The sequence below is a fragment of the Ictalurus furcatus genome, chromosome 6 (genome assembly GCF_023375685.1).
Source record: "Ictalurus furcatus strain D&B chromosome 6, Billie_1.0, whole genome shotgun sequence".
NCBI classification, from domain to species: domain Eukaryota; kingdom Metazoa; phylum Chordata; class Actinopteri; order Siluriformes; family Ictaluridae; genus Ictalurus; species Ictalurus furcatus.
Window position 1 is genome coordinate 14795572 of NC_071260.1, and position 18445 is coordinate 14814016.

At 39.6% G+C, this 18445-nt stretch overlaps 2 protein-coding genes across 4 annotated transcripts; one reads left to right on the forward strand and one right to left on the reverse strand.

Annotated features, from left to right (window-relative positions):
* Nucleotides 1-1249: 1249 nt before the first annotated feature.
* On the forward strand, nt 1250-11925 carry gtpbp8 (GTP binding protein 8 (putative)). Of its 3 annotated transcripts, XM_053626658.1 has the most exons (8): nt 1250-1654; nt 1744-2093; nt 4063-4161; nt 4282-4412; nt 4504-4603; nt 9600-9718; nt 9808-9925; nt 11312-11924. In XM_053626658.1, the coding sequence occupies exons 2-8, from the start codon at nt 1779-1781 to the stop codon at nt 11408-11410; spliced, it is 981 nt and encodes a 326-aa protein (XP_053482633.1). In that variant the 5' UTR covers nt 1250-1654; nt 1744-1778; the 3' UTR covers nt 11411-11924. The 3 variants fall into 3 exon arrangements, with proteins under 3 accessions (XP_053482633.1, XP_053482634.1, XP_053482635.1); XM_053626659.1 differs by having other exon boundaries at nt 1250-2093; nt 9808-9933; nt 11312-11925; XM_053626660.1 differs by lacking the exon at nt 9808-9925 and having other exon boundaries at nt 1253-2093; nt 11312-11911.
* LOC128608706 (E3 ubiquitin-protein ligase TRIM35-like) lies at nt 11870-17835 on the reverse strand. The gene is made up of 6 exons (XM_053626652.1): nt 17271-17835; nt 15726-15821; nt 15403-15633; nt 15251-15273; nt 15046-15164; nt 11870-12689 (listed from the first exon to the last, which is right to left on the reverse strand). Exons 1-6 carry the CDS (start codon nt 17667-17669, stop codon nt 12139-12141), a joined length of 1419 nt encoding a protein of 472 aa, XP_053482627.1. The 5' UTR covers nt 17670-17835; the 3' UTR covers nt 11870-12138.
* Between the last annotated feature and the right edge of the window lie 610 nt (nt 17836-18445).

The window sequence follows — 18445 nt, forward strand, 5'->3', positions numbered from 1 at the left end:
GATGTGCTGGACAGACAAGTCTGATCCATGGAGGCCCCACCTCACAACTTACAGGACTTAAAAGATCTGCTGCTAATGTCTTGGTGTCAGATACCACAACACACCTTCAGAGGTCTTGTGGAGTCCATGCCTTCATGGGTCAGAGCTGTTTTGGGGGCACAAGGAGGACCTACACAATATTAAGCAGGTGGTTTCAGTGTTATGGCGGCTCGGTGTGTGTTATTCATAAAAAGGCAGATGTGACAAGATCTTTGTCAAATATTACAAATTTTTTTTCTGTCTTGAAAATCACTGACACCCTTGATAAATGTGGATAATGGGGAAATGCAAGGATATATTGAGGTGCTGGGAATTGAGAAGTGAACTACTCCACCCTTCTCCCCCATCAAGAATACTGTAAGTGGGTAAAATCACCAATTTACTAGTTGTATTATTACTAATATAATGTAAATAATATTACTCAGTGCAAATGATTTGTTTTTACAGCATTCTAAAGCACTAAAATAACATAGAAGGAAAGTAGTTGGCAATTCAGCTATAATTGCCAAGATGGACACAGAAAGAAGCATGGCACTGAAGTGGAACTAAAAGGGCTTTGTGCTATATTGTTAAATTCAAAACTGCATTAAATGAGCACCAAACAAACAAACAAGTAATTAATTAACAGACGTGATTAATACAGCTCGACCAGGGGGGCATCCTTAAAGTGCTCAAACCACCTCAACTGGCTCCTCTGAATTCAGCTCTACTCCCACACTCAATTCTCCCGGATTGCCGAGCCTCACATTATCACTGAGATTAACACAGCAACCTTATTTTGGTCAATGCCCACAGCTCTTAGAGAACCACAGAGGGCATGGAGGTAAATTGACCAGTAAACAGAGTTTCGTCTGCAAACCGAGCTTTTCACTACCATAGAGAGCCACTGTAACACTGCTGCTGCTGACTATACCCGTTTGTCAGTCTTCGAATTATGTCTCAAATTATGGGCAATCAAACTTGCAAATATATGTCTGGATTACGTTAAAAAAAAACAGCATTAGAATAAAGTCCAGAAAATACTGTCATATATTTATATAACACGGAACCAGTCTCATGCAGTCTTTCACAGCACCGGAACTGCTGAAAAGTGAACTTGTTTCCTTATGAATTTATATAAGTGAAACACCAAGCCTTCAACATGGCATACAGGCGTTTTGTTCAATCCTTATTTTTAAACATATATACTCAAAATCAACAGTAAGTTATATACCTTTATGGTGACCGCTAATAATAATAATAATAATAATAATAATAATAATAGTTTAAAAAATATATATTGTCCACAGGTGTTTTTGTTTTGCGGAAAACCTTTAATCGGTAACAAGACAAGACTTTCCGACGTGCTGAGTCCCAAACGACTCATAATTGGACAAAGTGGGTACTACATAGGGTTCATTATTTGTTAACCTTAAGGTCGTCAGTATACTCTCTGAGATCAGATGTCTCATTATAAAACGACTACTTCATGTTAGACGGTGATATTGCGAAAGCTCTTGGTTTTAATTAATTATTGATTAACTTATTTATGTGAACTCTGTAACAATTATGCATCTGGGGATGTTTTTGCACTTCAATACATGAGGAGATCTGGAATAGCACTTGACCTGCCAAAGTAAGGCATTTTGGAGAAAACAAAACCTGTTTGAAATGCTGAAGATATTCTCGGGTTTTACTCAGCCTTTATCCTTTACGTTGTAATAGTAACAGTAATTGCAGAGCCTGATATCTGCATCAGCATGAGTTTGTGGCTCGTGCTGCATCTGCACAGATGTATCCGGCTCGTGTCCACGCGTCAGGCCCACGAGCTCGCCTCCCTGCGGCGTGTCTCCCTGCTGCCGGAGAAGAAGCGCCTGGGGCTCCTGTATCCGTTCAGCATTCTGGAGGCACACCTGTCACGACAGGTAGACAAGACACGATTTCAGCTCTTCCAGCCTGACCTGGAAGCCCTTGAGTCGGCAGAGAGACTTTTCACTCCATCTCCCAAACACCAGATAGTCTACTCTTCATCAGCTGTGCGCATAGACCACATGCCTGAACTCACCCAGCCAGAGGTGAGGGCCGAGATCAGGTTATTCTGTTGCTTAAAGGAAAACTGCACTCAGAAACACGTTAGTAAAATATATTTGTGATGTGAATAGTGATTCCAGTGCTACTTTGTTGGTTAGTGCTGTATTTTTGTTATTCCAGTAGTATCACACAGATATCACAGGGACATTGCTAGTGTAGATACAGTGACATTTAATAGGAGAAATTATCTTGAACATAAGTCACACCGGTTAGGTTTCACTGCTGTATGACGCAGAGATTCAGCACAGCTAGTTAGTGATCTATGAGATGATGGTGTTTGATGGCAATATTGGATGAATAATAGAAGTAAGACTTGTGTTAGAGGTAGCTCAGTGGTTAAGGCATTGGACTTCCGATCAGCTGCCACTGCTGAGCCCTCGAACAAGGCCCTTAAACCTCAACAGCTCAGCTGTATAAATGAAATAATGGTAAGTTGCCAAATTCCGTAAATGCAATTAAAGCGCTGCTGCATCGTTCTCTTTAGGCAGAAATGAGGCAAGGGTTAAATCCCACTGGCACCACTCATCAGCAGGTAGTCAAACAGCATTTGGGGTAATGTAGGAAACTGTTAACCAAGGTGATAGTTCAACATTTTGGGATCCCCAGATCTCAGTTTTTTCGGTATCTTCAACTACGCCACTTCCTCTGTACTATTTTTGGGAGTAGCATGCACCCCCCTAAAGCAGCAGATACTCTGGGAGAGGTGATTTCTGCTTTTGGAAGAGGGCATGAAGCATCAGTGTATTACTCCTTACTGATTCAGAGTCTAGGGGACGGAGTCTCGACCACTCTCAAGACATTATGGGAGAAAGATTTAAATTTGGAATTGGGGGAGGGAGAGTGGGCTAGGATTTTAAAAAATATAAAAACTGCATCTAGAGACGCAAGGGTGCACCTTATACAATTTAAGATTTTACATCGGTTCTATTGGACCCCCTCTAAATTGTATAGGCTCGGTCTTAAAGACACACCCACCTGCTGGCGATGCCATTCAGAAGATGGAGACACTACCCATGTTTTTTGGGGGTGTCGTAAGATCCAAGAATTTTGGTGGAAGGTGCAGAGCTTTGTATGTGAGGTGTTGAACACTCAGATCTCATTCTGCCCTAGACTCTGTATTTTGGGAGATGGGGAGGTCACAAAATTGGAGGATAGGTACAAAAAAGATTGGGTTTTGACCAGTGTGATGATTGGTAGACAGGTTATTTTAAGGGGATGGAAATCAGATGGAGCGCCCTCGTTTCCAGAGTGGTGTATGGAGATGGGGAGGGTGGCTGCCTCTGAGGGGGGGTCGAGCAGAAGGATTGGAGTTGGGAATTCCTTCAGGAAGAAATGGAGCAGTTATTTGGCGTTTTTGGGGGACTCTCGAGGAGGGGCAGTGGAGAGTATAATGTAGAGTTAAGTCTATGATTATACTTGATTATTGTATTTTCCTTTTTTTTTTTTTTTTTTTTAATTGTGTGTATTTTTATTTATTTTTTTTATTTTTATTTTTTTGGATATGTGAGTTTATATTCTGTTGACCACAGGGGTGTTCGTGGGGGGACCAGGGTGGGGTGGGAGGTTGGTAGGGGAGGCGTTATAGTGATTTATGTTAAAATAGTTTGATTCATTATATATGTTGTTTGTCTATTTGTGTTACCTTGTGAATCAATAAAAGTGTTAATTACAAAAAAAAACCAAGGTGATAAACAGACCAGCATGTCAATTAAAAAATACATATTAAAAATCTCAACTTTGAAACTTAAGATTCATTACAAAATAAATCTTGGATGCCACTGAAGATCACATGTTAAACATAAAGATTAATCCAGGGTTGATTTTTTTTTTTTTTCCTTTTAAATATTTATGCATGTGTATTATATAAGAATACATATATTAACTATGGATTGCTATTTTGTTCTAAAGAAGGCCTTATTTATGTGTATGTGTGTGTGTGTGGTTGATCTGCAGGTGTGTTTCATAGGCAGGAGCAATGTTGGCAAGTCCTCTCTCATCCGGGCCCTGTTCTCTCTCGCACCCGAAGTTGAAGTACGGGTTTCTAAAACACCAGTAAGCAAACAAACTTTTTGATGAACTTTTAATTGCTTTATGAAATTAATTGCTTTTTTCACACCTTTTCTTCCTTTTTTCTTTGGTTTGGGCATTCTGTTTTCTGATTGTGTTATGTAGGGGCACACAAAAAAGCTGAATTTCTTCACGGTGGGAAAAGCGTTCACTCTGGTCGACATGCCTGGCTATGGATACAGAGCCCCAGAAGACTTTGTGGACATGGTCGAGCCTTACCTTCAAGAGCGAAAAAAGTAGGTGTGATCAGAATCCCTGAGCGTTGGTGTGAGCAGGAATGGGAATGTTAGGTGGTATGATGTATATTTTATGTTCTTTTTTTGTCAGTCTTATGATGACTTTCTTGTTGGTGGATGGAGGTGCAGGACTACAGAAATTTGATTTGGTTGCTGTGGAGATGTGTGAAGAGTTTTGCATTCCCTATGTGGTGAGTGTTTTCCTCTCTCATGCACCAGCTGTGAAAGACCAGCAGGTGGCAGGAGAGTACAGCGCAACATGATGACATTGAACATGAATACACTAAGGGAGCACTTTGTTAGGAACACCTGTACACCTACTCATTCATGCAATTCTCTAATTAGCAGCAGTGCAGTGCATAAAATCATGCCGATACCGGCCATCAGCTTTGGGTGATGTTCACATCAACCATCTTAATGGGGGGAAAACGTGATCTCAGTGATTTTGACCGTGGCGTGATTATTGGTGACAGACGGATGAGCCAAACTGCTGATCTCCTGGGAATTTCACACACAACGGTCTCTAGAGTTTAATCCGAATGGTGCAATGGATAAAAAACATCCGGTGAACGACAATTCTGCAGACTGAAACGCCTTGTTGATTAGAACAATAATCTGAGGATATCATGGGCACAGTCCACACTCACCGAAACTAGACATTTGAAGACTGGAAAAAGACTAACTGATTTTTAAAAAAATCTTCAGTCCAGTTTGGGTGAGTCTGTGCCCATGATAGCCCCAGATTCTTGTCCTTGGTTGACAAGAGTGGAACCCAATGTGGTCTTCTGCTGTTGTAGCCCATCCAACTCAAGGTTTGATGTGTTTTGTGTTCTGAGATGGTTTTCTGCTCATCACGGTTGAAAAGGGTGTTTATTTGAGTTACTATAGACTTCCTGTCGGCTCAAACGACAAGTTTTGAACCTGCAGATCCTCTGCTCATAGGATGTTTTTTGTTTTTCGCACCATTCTGCGTAAACACTAGAGACCGTCGTGAGTGAAAATCCCAGGAGACCAGCAGTTTCTGGGCACTCAAAGTAGCTCATCTGGCACCAACAACCATGCCATGAACAAAGTCATAGAGATTACACTTTTTTCTTCATTCTGATGTTTGATGTGAACATTACCTGAAGCTCTTGACCTGCATCTGCATGATTTTTACATTGTGCTGCTGCCACATGATTTGCTGATTAGATAACTGCATGAATGTGCAGGTTTACAGGTGTTGTTAATGAAGTGAATGGTGAGTGTTTATTTTTCTCGCATTCCTCACTGATCAATCTCAGTGAGAGGTTTGTCGGATTTCGCTGACCGTGCACGTAAAACTCTTATAAGAAACTTATTTGCAAATATGACAAATGGAGGATCAGCGACTCAAGGTGGATGCCAAAAAACAACTACCGTAATTTCCGGACTATAAGCCGCTACTTTTTTCACACGCTTTGAACACTGTGGCTTAAACAATGATGTGGATAATTTATGGATTTTTACGGGCTAACGAGCTTCATAGCCTTGTCACATCGGACCAATGAAATTACCGAACCAGTCACAGTGGACCAATAAAACTGTTCGAATTAAATCAAATGCACTTGCACTAAATTCTTCAGATCAGTCATTTTGCGCTTCATGCACACACCCTCATCATGGAAAACACACAAAGAAATGCATATGATGCAGCTTTCAAGTTAAAGGCGATCGATCTGGCTCTCGAAGAAGAAAATAGCATGCGAAAAGCAACTGTTGCTCAAGTCTGCCAGTGGATCCTAACAGCGTGGAGCAGTGTCAAAAAATCTACTATCACCAACGGGTTTCAAAAGGCTGGACTGCTGCATGATGTAGAGGACAGCACAAGCTCAAGGGTGAATTTGCCTTGAGACGTAAGTGACATTGAGAGCGACAACGAAAGAGAGACTGAGGAAGTGTGTGACGAAGTACCGGTAATTCTGAGGCTGTTCAATTCCGACACTGAAGAAGACGACTTTAGTGGTTTTAGTGCACAGGAGGAAGATGAAGATAGCGATCAATGACTTTTCCTGGTAGGCAACTGTATTTTTTATTTTTTTAACCCGCCGTGTTACAGGCACTGTTCGGAAAAAAGCATTTACGGTACGTATTTAATTAAAAGTTAAAAAAATCTTTCTGTGTAACATCTTCCTGTGTAAATATCTCATGTTACAACGTGGACACCTGCGGCTTATAGATAAGTGCGGCCTATATATGTACAAAATTTTTTTTCTTTTTAAAGTGGGTGCGGCTTATATTCAGGTGCGCTCAATAGTCCGAAAATTATGGTATTTCTGCACCAAGGTGTCTTGAATGCCATGGACTCGTACAAAAAGTTGCCGAACTCAAAGGGAGGATTTCCACACTCCATTAAATGAAGGAGGATGAATTGTTTCTGGACTCACTGCTTGTACTATCTACTCAGGTGACTGAATCTGTCGCCACTATTCCTTGGAACGGTTGAAGCACTAACCCAGAGATCTAAATTCGATGGGACGAACTAGGTCCAAAACTGAAGCTAATTCGGTCATTCATCCCCGGAGTGCCTCAGAGGGAACCTTGTTCTGTTGCACGGGGGAAGAGAAAAGTGAGAAAAAACCCCTTGGACAAAGCTCCCCACCTCATCAACAACCCCTTGCACTTCAAAACCGGTATGAGGTACTGTCAGAATCAGCTTCACCTGTGGAGAAACTGTCAGTGGCTTCCTCCACTCCACACTCTAACTCGCCCAGAGAATGTGCTGCTGCACTGCCAGAATCATCTCAGTCCAGCTGTGAAAACCAGGCTTTTCCGCCAGAGGAAACAGCACCACAGCCTCGGGTCAGCACATGTCACCATCATCATCACAATTACAGAGGCTTAACACCTCGCAGCTCTGTGGGTCACTGGCACCGCACTCACCCACCGCGCCAACTTACCTGACACTCAGCACCGAATCCTTACTCCATGCCGAAAGAATGCACCAAAGCCCTTTGACAGCACCACTCTACTTGTTGGAGACAAATCAGGGATGTTCGAAGCAAAAGAATTAAAACCTTTTGTTTTCCAAGGGGAACTGTATGCAGCATCATGGAAAACATCCCACAGATTCTAAGGAACAATCCAACAACTGACAAAATAATTGTACATGTGGGCTCAAATGACATTTCTAAACAGCAGTCAGAAGTTTTAAAACAAGATTTTCTTTGCATTCTGGACTCTGTGAACTCATCCTCAGTCAAATTACACATACCGGGCCGGATACCAGCAATCGGGCAGGGGTCCAGCCGCTTTATTAGGCTGCTGGGGCTAAACACGTGGCTGGCCTTTACATGCTCTGCCCAAGGAGTGCATTTAATGGATAACTTTAACCTGTTCTAGGAGCGAAGACATCTGTTTAAAGCGGACAGATTTCTTCTGGACTTTGCGGGGACTTGAATGCTCACTTCCAACCTTCCAACCAATGCAGCATCTCCCATCCACTCTTAACAGCAATGCCACTAACTACCCCAGGAAGGGGATAGCACAGCCACAATCACCCCTCAGATCAGTCGTCACCAGATTGAGAAATATGACCAAAGAAATGGATGAAATGCATGGGCTCGGTCAGCATCACACCCCAAGATTTATTCCTTCTCCTGCTACAGTTTCAGCAGTCCCTACCAATGAGCATGTCTGGCATGTAGATAACCATGCTACTTTTCAGAATATTCTGGTCATTTGCAATACTTGGTGGCATGGCCGTAGGAAACAGAAGAGGTCCTCAAACCTCAAATATATGTAAGGCTCGACAGTAATTACAATTTTGTACTTAATGAACCACCCCCCGAGGTTTTAAATCCTTATGTGTCCCTTGAATGAATAAGAAGGGCAGGGGTGCTGCCTGACTATACCGTTATACTTTATGTTGCAAACAACAGGTTTCACTGGGGAAATTTGAAACGTTTGAATACCTTGCAGTGCATCTCAAGGGTGATTAGTCTGTTATTTTATTAGTTATCTATCACCCTCCTAGACTTAAAGGTTTTCTTGATGATTTTGGGGAACTGCTTTTTAGGACATTAACTGACTATGAATATGTGTTAATTACCGATGATTTTAACATCCATATGGATATAATCTCTGATCCATCGATTGTCAGTTTCACAGGGTTACTTAACTCTTTTGGCCTTATACAGCATCTATCTGGCCCCACACACAATCATGGCCATATACTGGATCTGGTGATCATTGTCCTTTCTGATCACTATGTCTTCATTGAAATATCAGCATGTACTAACAGTAAGTGATAAGAGGACTGTCACTAAGCACTATCTCACTGCTGATATAGCTGCAACCTTAATGGAGCTCATATCAACTTTCACTCCCTTCCTTAGACACTCTAGTGGAGAGCTTTAGAGTCAGGCTGACCAAAAGGTATTAACTCTGTTGCCCCCTTAAAAAAAAAACTGTCTCTGGGATAATTAAAGCTTCCCTTGGAGAAAAAGTAGCTCCATTGTAAGACTGAAAAGAGACTGCATAAGAGCAGAAAGGCAATGGAAGCAAGCAAAGTTTATGGTTACATACCTACATACACTTAGGTCACCCAAGAGCACCTTGCAGGTTGTACCCAAAACGCGGCTGAAAAGCGCCAAGTCGGCCTTTAGTCACCATGGGCCTAAGCTGTGGAATTCTCTCCCTGACAACCTACGTACAGATCATTCAATTCGCACTTTTAAAAAGTATCTCAAACCAAGGCCTTTCCTCAAACCGGTTAATTTTCCATACTTTATTTTATTTGCATTCTTTTATTTATTGTATTTGATTTGTTTGGCCTTTTCATTTCTTTTTTGCTTATTGTCTTTTATTTCTTTTATTTCTTGTATTGCTTATTTTTTATTTATTCTTACTACTGATTTTATTTTCTTGTATGTGTCTTCTGTAAAGCACTTGGTAAACATTGTTTTGAAAGGTGCTATATAAATAAAGCTTTACTTATTTACTTATTTCTCACAAGCATAACAACATGATTTTAAGATTTTGATTGAGGCAGTTAAATGTTAAATATTATTGCTTTATCAATTTACACATGTAGTTGCCCACCACATGTTTTTATGTACTGGAATTTTAAAAATAAGGTCACATTAGTGTGACCCTGTTATAAGTATTGTATCTGTTGAATATATTTTATTAACTTATTTTAATGAGATTTTCTCTCTTTGTTTGAAGCTGGTGGTGACTAAGATAGACAAAACTCGTCAGGGGGCTCTGCTGTCCCTCCTCCTGCAGATCCATGATTTTATCGAGGATAAAACAAACACGTGTTTCCCCCAGCCCTTTCTTGTGAGGTAAAAGATAAGTACATGTACACAGAAATGAATGTGTTCTTGGATCAATGTCCATTTGCAGTGTCTAGAACAGTATTTCTTTTGACCAGTTACTGCCAATCAGTTGTCATCGGTGTGATCATCCTTCTTCTCCAACCCATCATTTGCTTGACATTTCCTACAGATGCAAAAGTCGCTTATGCAATGTTGCATTTCAGTTCATTACCTGTAAGTAAGTAAATAAATAAATAAATAAAAATTGGGGAAAATATTGGGGCAGCTCAGTGGCACAACAGGTAGCATTGCTTCCTCACAGCTCCAGGGTCCAATCCTGGCATCGGGTTACTTGGTGGCATTTTGCATGTTGTCCCAGTCGCTTGGTTTCTCCCACTATTCAAAAACATGTCACTAGGTGGATTGGCTAAGATGAATCACACCTAGGTTTGAATGACTGTGTGAATGGTCCCCTGTGATGGACTGACATCCCATCCAGGCCATATTCCCACCTCACGCACCTCATGTTCCCGGATAAACTACTATTAGTGGTTACTGAAAGTGGATGAGTGGGGAAAATATTGAGATATTGAGATTTAATGATTGATTTAAAGGCTAAATGAGTGCTAAGTGTATCCAGCCCTTGAAACATTTTTTCCAAAGCAATTCTTTCCTAACCCTAACTCCTTTGGAAATGTTTTTTATTTTTTATTATTATTTATTTTTTGCTAAAACCATGCTTATATCAACTTTTGCCTTATACATTTCTTTTACAGTTTATAAAATGTAACCCAGAGCTATACCATAATGTTGCTGTCTGTACTGATGCATCTTTAGGGATTTCAAGTAACTCAGGAGTGGCAGTGATTAATTTATACACATGTTCTAGGAACAGCAAAGGGATGATGATGTGGGAACAAGTCTGACTTAAATAAATCATATTCACACACACACACACACACACACACACACACACACACACACAGGAGAGCAGGGCTATACGGTCACACAGTTCACAAACAGTTCATCACATAATTTGAAATATCTTTTAGATAACCTGACTAACTTTATGTTGCACTGGCCCCACCTCTATCCTACAGTGTAGATCAGAAATCTGGAAGTGTAATAGGATCAGATAGTCACTGATAAGATAAGCTTGAACAATAGGATGTGCTAACACTCTGAGACAGAGTCACACCATGCCTGTTTTAGTGCCTGAAAGTAACATTTATCACCAGACTCACCAGAATCATATCACGACGAAGAATCCTGGTTTGTTCTTGTTTTATTGTATCTTTATTTCATAAAAAAAAAAAGTAACATACTAACTATCTACTTATTCTTATTCTTATACTCAGTTATACTTAGACATATACCAGTAGTGGCACACACACGTCACATAAACGACAGCATTGACACATAAAGGACAACATTGACATTCAGGCCAGTCATTTCAGTATGAATCAGATATTGTTAAATTTGAGCCTGTGTGGAGAAGGATGTCCATATTTATGATCATATGCTTAGATTGCAAACAGTCATTTGAGCTCTATAATCACTATTTCATTCTCCTTCTCTCTCTTTGTTTTTCCTTGCCCTGTTTCTCTCATCATTCTGCAGTTCTATGCACTACTCAGGCATCCACCTCTTCAGGTGCTTCATAGCACACGTAACGGGAAACCTCCAGCTGAGTTCCAAACCCACCTGAGAACCATATAAAGAAATAAAAGACACAATGACAAGAGACTGATCTATGCTGATCTGATCCAGACCTGCAAACAGCTATGGCCTGTGTTTCAGCAGCTGGTAGCTGCTCAGACCAAGCCTGGGTCAAAGTGAATTATTGACTACTTGCTTTGGCAATATGGAAGATTCCTGCTCTCAACTGGATAGTGATACAAATTCCACAATAAGGATAGGTTGCATGGCTATCGTTCCTCAGCTGATCTGATCACTTCATTAGAAAACAAATAAAAGTCCTACTTTTTTAGCAAGACAAAAGCTAACCCTGTCAATCTCTAATTATTTCTTCTCTGGTTGTAGCTGATACAGTATATGATGATGATGATATATGCTTTAGAAAACCCGTGTCATGTCTAACCTCATGGATCTAACTATGAATTACTATTAGAGGTTTTATAGAGTGACTAAAGCATGAACATGAACATTTTTATTTGTACCAAACAAATTCTACAGTCTTCAGAATGTAGTACGCTCGGCAGAAGACATTTGCACGATTGGTGTAATTGAACATGACATTGTGAGATAAATATATTTAATATTAGTGCATTTATGATGCCAAAAAGATGATTATTGTAAATGCAGTTAGTCAGCCTGTACATCTTTCAATAAAACCCGATTTAAGTTCAAAATTAAAATAACAAATATCTGAGGCCTAATACTCCGTCATATTAAAATCTCTGTTTTAATAACTTTACGAGCTGAGCTTACGTACACCTTAAGTGATTCACATTTCCATAGTACTGAATGGGGAGGACCTTCAGAGAAGACTCCACAGAACCAACAGCTAAATATGGCAGTAATTTGTCAGTAAATGTGTGCGTGAAAGTGTATATATGTGTACCAGTAAGAGGGTCAGAGAATGACAGCTTTCCTCTGTCCCAGTCCAGTTGCACTCTGATCCTCTGAAGTGTCTGTTCTAATGAGAACACACTGTGTTGATGTGGTGTAGAACCTCCTCCATATTCACCTTCATAATACCACATGTACCAGAGTCCACTTCTGGAGTTTATCTCTCCCTTCCTTTTGGCAGATTCTGTCATCACACCCAGTGACCAGGCTGCACAATCTCCAACTTCAACATCCCACCAGTGTGACCCTGAGCTAAAACCCTCTGAGCCCAGGATGCATAAGCAAGCATCTAGTCTCTCTGGATTGTCTGGCAGCTTCTGTTCCTCTTCTCTAACTCTCACTCTGGTCAGATCATCAGATACAATGAGAAAAGGATTTGCAGTATTTGGGTCCAGTGTTATAGGCACTGAGGAAAAACATACCGAAAGGTAATAAACAACAAACGGTGTGTAAAGTAAAGCAATGAGAAAATAATGTAAACTAAAATGAACTACTATTACCTTAGCAATTTTCTCAGTTTATTTGAGTTGATATGTTATTGTTAATATTTATGTTAGGAATATAATTATGTGGAGCATTGACTGCAGAAGGATATAGTGGTCCAGGAATAAGCAGGAAGTCAGTAAGGATTTACAGTTCCCTCCAAAAGTATTGGAACAACATGGCCAATTCTTTTGTTTTTGCTATACATTAAAGACATCCGGGTTTGAAATCAAAAATTTAATGAGACAATAAATCAGTATTTCAGATTTCATTTCCTGATATTTACATCTGGATGTCTTAATACATTTTGTTTGAAGTTACCCTTTTCAAGTGAAAAATATTGGAACATGTGTTTGACCGGAGTTTTTGTTGCCCAGGTGTGCCCTGTTAGATTGATTGTTTAAACAATTAACAGCCCTGAATGTCTACTCTGGGTTTGAGCCCTAGGTTTTGCCTGTGAAGTTTGCATTTTTTGTTAAATAGAATAAACCAACATGAAAACCAGAGAGCTGTCTATGGGAGAAAAGCAAGCCATTGCACAAACATTGGACATAGGCAATACAACAATTTGGAATGTCCTGAAAAGGAAATAAATAAACAGCCATGCATCGAACAGGTCAGTCAAGAAAAATAACAGCAGTTGAGGACAGAAATATGAGAGAGCTGTAAAGAAAAACCCTAAAACAACAGTCTGTGACATCAACAACCTCCACAGGGCAGGTGTGATGGTATCATAATCCACTGTGATTGTGATCACAATCCACAAGAAAACTTCAAGGCCAAGAATATAAAGGCTATACCACAATCTGCAAACCAATCATGAACAATAAGAATCAGAAGGCCAGATTGAAATTTGTAATAAATAAATACAGAAAAGAGCCATAAAAGTTTAAAAGTTTTGGAACAAGATTAACCTCTACCAAAGTGATGGAAAGGCCAAAGTGTTGAGAAGGAAAGAATCTGCTTATGATCCAAAACACAGAAACACATCAGTCTAGCATGGTGGACGTAGTGTCATGGCTTGGGCTTGCATGACCTCTTCTGGAACAGGCTCACTAATCTTTATTGATGATGTAACTCATGTTGGTTCCAGCAGAATGAATTCAGAAGTCTACAGAAATATTCTGTCTGCCAATTTACAGAGAAATGCATCCAATCTAATTGGGAGCAACTTCATCATGCAGCACAACAATAATCCAAAACACAGTGCCAACACCACAAATGATTTCATCAGGGGGAAAAAGGTGGATAGTTTTAGACTGGCCAATTACCAGACCTTAACCCAGCTGAGCATGCATTTCACCTCCTGAAGGAAACTGAAGGGAGAACCACATATCTCCCCCCTCCCCCCCCCCCTTGAAAGAAGCTGCAGTACAAACCTGGAAAAGCAGCACAAAAGAAAAATGCAACAGTCATAGCCTTGATGCAATTATTGTAAGCAAGGGATATGCAACCAAATATTAAGTCTTATTTACTTTCATGTACTTTCTGTTCCTATACTTTTTCTCACAAAAAAAAGTTCCATGTTCTAAGCTGTTTTAACACATCTAGATGTAAATATCAGGAAATTAAAGCTGAAAATCTGATCTATTGTTTCATATTCATATTTTGATCTCAAACCCAAATGTCTTTAGTGTATAGCTAAAAAGAATTGCGCTTGCTGTTCCAATATTTTCAGAGGGGGCTGTACATCTGCACTTCATTAATGGTAGCCGACTTAAGTGTTTGTTTTCTTTAGTAGGCTGAAAGATACAAGAGCAACATGGGATCTGTCAAGTTTGAGACAAAGTGACAGGAAAGTTCCGGTTTTGTAAGGCATACATCTATGTGCAGCAGCTTCCAGATTTCTTTAGAAAGTGGCTGCTATCTGAGAACTGTCATGAGGGTGATATGAGTTCAAAGATAAGCTAAGTTGTGAAAGAGAAGTTGTACACAGTGGCAAAACACTTAAACTAAAGACATAAACTCCAAATTGTTGGTGCCAAAAACATTATCTTGTTGCTCACAATGATCAATTGCCTGGACATTAAGGTTCGGACAAAAAATACACCTGCTTCGTCAACTAAAATGTTTATCTTGAAATTTTTTTGTGTAGAATTGACTAGAAATTATGACATTGCATGTTATAAAGGAATAATCAAGATGATTGTTTGCTTAACACAGTGGATAAACATAATAAGCCAAAAAAACTCATCAGTCCGCAAGAGGGTGCAATTGGACAAAGGTTTAAATAACAGACCTAACACACACACAGAAAATGAAGAGATAAAGTATATTACTGTATTGGACAGCATCCTGCATCTTCTCCCAGACTCTGAACTTCAGGTTGGCCAGATGTTTTGCCACATGGATCAGTGCTCCTGAAAGCTCCTCTGGATGCTGCAGTGTACACTGAGCTCTGCAAAAACATTCAGGAGTCAGTGGTGCTGTGGGTTTGGATTCAGAAACACAGAGAACGAGAGAGACAGGAACCACATCACTCACCTTTTCACTGTGGCCTTGTAGTGCTGTAAAAAAAACAACACAAACATCTGTGTATATGATTTACATTTTTACACCACTGAAATGTCATGTTTCTGATGATGGAAAGAATTTTCACTTTCTCACAGTATAAATACTGACTAAATAATACTCACTTGTAAGAACGAGATGTCTTCAGCTCTCATCTCCTCTTCTATGACTCTGATTGTGTCTGAAAGAGACGATATATTTCTGCTCAGATTCTCAATCTTCTCCTTCATCATTTGACTCTTCTGCTCCTCTTCCTCTCTCAGTGCAGCGATCCTGACTGCCTCTTCATCTCGTAGAAACTGGTGGAGCTTCTCAAACTCCTCCTTAATCTGCCGCTCTGTGTGTTGGGCCTGAATCTGCAGTGAAGAGCAAATCAAATGAAATATAACTGAATATGCAATAATGCAATGTACTATTATAATATCAATGCACTGTTAATGTTTTTAACCTTTATATGTTCTGCAGTCTGACTCCAGTTCAGTTTACAGTGTTTAATGTTCTCCAGTTTCTCCTGTATGAGTTTTAGTTCAGTCTTGAGCTCCTCCTGAAACAAATCAGCACACTGCATGAAGGCTGTGTTTGATGTATTTAAGCTTCTGCACTATCCAACCAGGGGTCACTATCCAAAAGCTGATGACACTACAGCTTTGTACCTCTTGTGACTGTTAAAATCTAGCCTAGGTTAAATTAGAGCTTTAGATTTAGCTTCAGGTGCCAACTAGTTATTTAAGCAACTGGGGGCAGTGGTGGCTTGGTGGTTAAGGCTCTGGGTTATTGATCGGAAGGTCGGGGTTTTAAGCCCCTGCATTGCCAAGCTGCCACTTTTGGGCCCTTGAGCAAGGCCCTTAACCCTCTCTGCTCCAAGGGTGCTGTATCATGGCTGACACTGCACTCTGACCCCAGCTTCCTGACATGCTGGGATATGTGAAGAAAAGAATTTCACTGTGCATATCTATATGTGATAAACAAAGACAAATTATCATTATTAACTGAAAATCTGATTGGAAGGTTGTTAACTGATATTAACCAACCTTAGTGTTCTCATATTATAGCTATACACTAAAATCAGCAAAATTTCACTTATCCTGTATCTATGTAAGACTGGCCTGCATGAATAAATGTCAGCACACTTCCAGATGACAATTAATATGTGCATATAGAAACTCAGACTAATTCAGACTAAATTTATGTTTGAACAAATATACTTTAGCTGACCACATTATTAGAAACATCTATATACCTGCTTATTCATGCAATTATCCAATCAGCCAATGGTATGGCAGCAGCATGTTGCATTAAATCATACTTCTGTTAATGTTCACATCAAACATCAGAATGGGGGGAAATAATATCTTGTTGACTTTAACCGTGGGATGGTTTTTGGTGCCAGTGGGATGGTTTGAATATTGCAGAAAAGACTGATCTCCTGATATTTTCTCGCATAATAGTCTAGCATTTGCAAAGAATGGTGCAAAAACTGTTGGCAGAAATGCCTTGATGATGAAAGAGGCAAGAGGAGAATGTCCAAACTTGTTCAAGCTGACAGGAAGTCTCAAATAATCAATCTTAACAAAGGTCACACCCATTGATCCCAGGAAAGGCTTCAAATTCACTGTGACCCTAACCAGTATGAAGTGGCTAAATGGGTTGGAAAGTCTCATAATTAGTATCTTTATGGAGTATTAGTAAAGCTTCCTTTAAGCATTTAAGAAATTCATTTAACTTTTGAAATGCAAAACTTTTATAAAATATCCAGAACCACTTTAATGTGTCTAAACTAGGATTCAACATTCTTGTACTGTTCTATACAGCTGCACTGTAGGTATTGAATATATCACATATAAATATATAGTCAATAACAGAATGAATCCTTTAGTTTAAGTTTGTAGAATTTGAAAAAAAAAACAACAACAAAAAAAAACAGTGTGAAGGTTAGTTATATGTTAAAATTGTATAACAGTTTCAAATGACCTTACAAGAAAATGATATTTACCTTACAGTCAGTTACTGCTTCGTCAATGGGGCAGAATTTGTGGTCGGTGTGTTTTCTTGAAGTTTGACACACCACACACACTGGCTCTTTATCATCCAGACAGAAGACATTGAGTTTCTCACTGTGCAGACTGCAGACTGTTTCAGACTCTGGTGGAGATCTCTGACTTCTCTCCTGTAAGAAAGTCTCACACAGGTTTCTTAAAGCAAAGTTAATAGGTGGTGGACTCAAGGACGCTCTTTTTCTACAAACAGGACAATCTCTGGATCCTTTGGTCTCCCAGTACTGCTCCAGGCACGCTTTACACACACTGTGACTACATTGAAGGAGAACCGGATTCTTGAAGATTTCAAAGCACACAGGACAGGAGAAATCCTCCTCTGAAAACTTAGAAGTCATTTTCTTTTGCTGGTGGTATTCTTTAGCTTCCGTGTAGTCATAGTCATACTTTCACTTTCACTTCCTGCAAAGTAAACATAATCTACCTTCGCAGATCAACATATTCAATCTTCCCCTAAAGAGCTACAAGCTAACAATATTAATGCTGCAGATCATTACCTTCTAACATTCCCTGGTAATTCAAGTCTCTGACCTGTTTTCTTTCTGGCTCCAGGCTTGACAATGTACTTGCAGGATTGTGAAAATCATCACGTCAAGATGAATCATAACTATAAACATGCAGCATGTTTATAGTTATGATTAATCTTGGCCAGATGATATTCAATCCAGCAAGTACATTCTCAAGCCTTGAGCAAAAATAGGTGGAACGGCATTTGATATGGCAAAGTATGTGTTTTGAAAATCTGCCAAGGTGTTGAAGCATAAACTACTCATCTGTTACAATAAGGGTTTCCCATGGATTATGGATTAAAACTGTTTGTTAAACCGGGTTTACACTGTATGATTTTGGCATGATTTTGTGTTTTTGTTACATCACATATGAGGATTCATTTTATTGGTTTTGCTTTGCAAAGGTCAACATCAACTGGGTCAAAGTTGAATTTTTATTAACTGTATGTGCAGTGCCAATGCATCAAATCCATAGGGAACATTTAATGTGACAGTGCTAGCAGTATTGTATCCATTTAAAATATTCTAATGACTGATTTGATTTGGTTTACTTTTTCTTTTTATGACTAAGATAGATAGAACTTGACCTTCCTAACTCTTCCTTT

What these genes read in the sequence shown, in the direction of transcription:
- LOC128608706 (XM_053626652.1), bottom strand. Translation starts at nt 17,669, where the DNA reads ATGACTTCTAAGTTTTCAGAGGAGGATTTCTCCTGTCCTGTGTGCTTT. An exon ending in TACAAGGCCACAGTGAAAAG is followed by an intron (nt 15,165 to 15,250) that starts GTGAGTGATGTG and finishes ATGTTTTTGCAG; the next exon opens with AGCTCAGTGTACACTGCAGC. An exon ending in GCAGGATGCTGTCCAATACA is followed by an intron (nt 12,690 to 15,045) that starts GTAATATACTTT and finishes GTTTTTCCTCAG; the next exon opens with TGCCTATAACACTGGACCCA.
- gtpbp8 (XM_053626658.1), top strand. Translation starts at nt 1,779, where the DNA reads ATGAGTTTGTGGCTCGTGCTGCATCTGCACAGATGTATCCGGCTCGTG. An exon ending in CTGAACTCACCCAGCCAGAG is followed by an intron (nt 2,094 to 4,062) that starts GTGAGGGCCGAG and finishes GTTGATCTGCAG; the next exon opens with GTGTGTTTCATAGGCAGGAG. An exon ending in AGTTTTGCATTCCCTATGTG is followed by an intron (nt 4,604 to 9,599) that starts GTGAGTGTTTTC and finishes CTTTGTTTGAAG; the next exon opens with CTGGTGGTGACTAAGATAGA.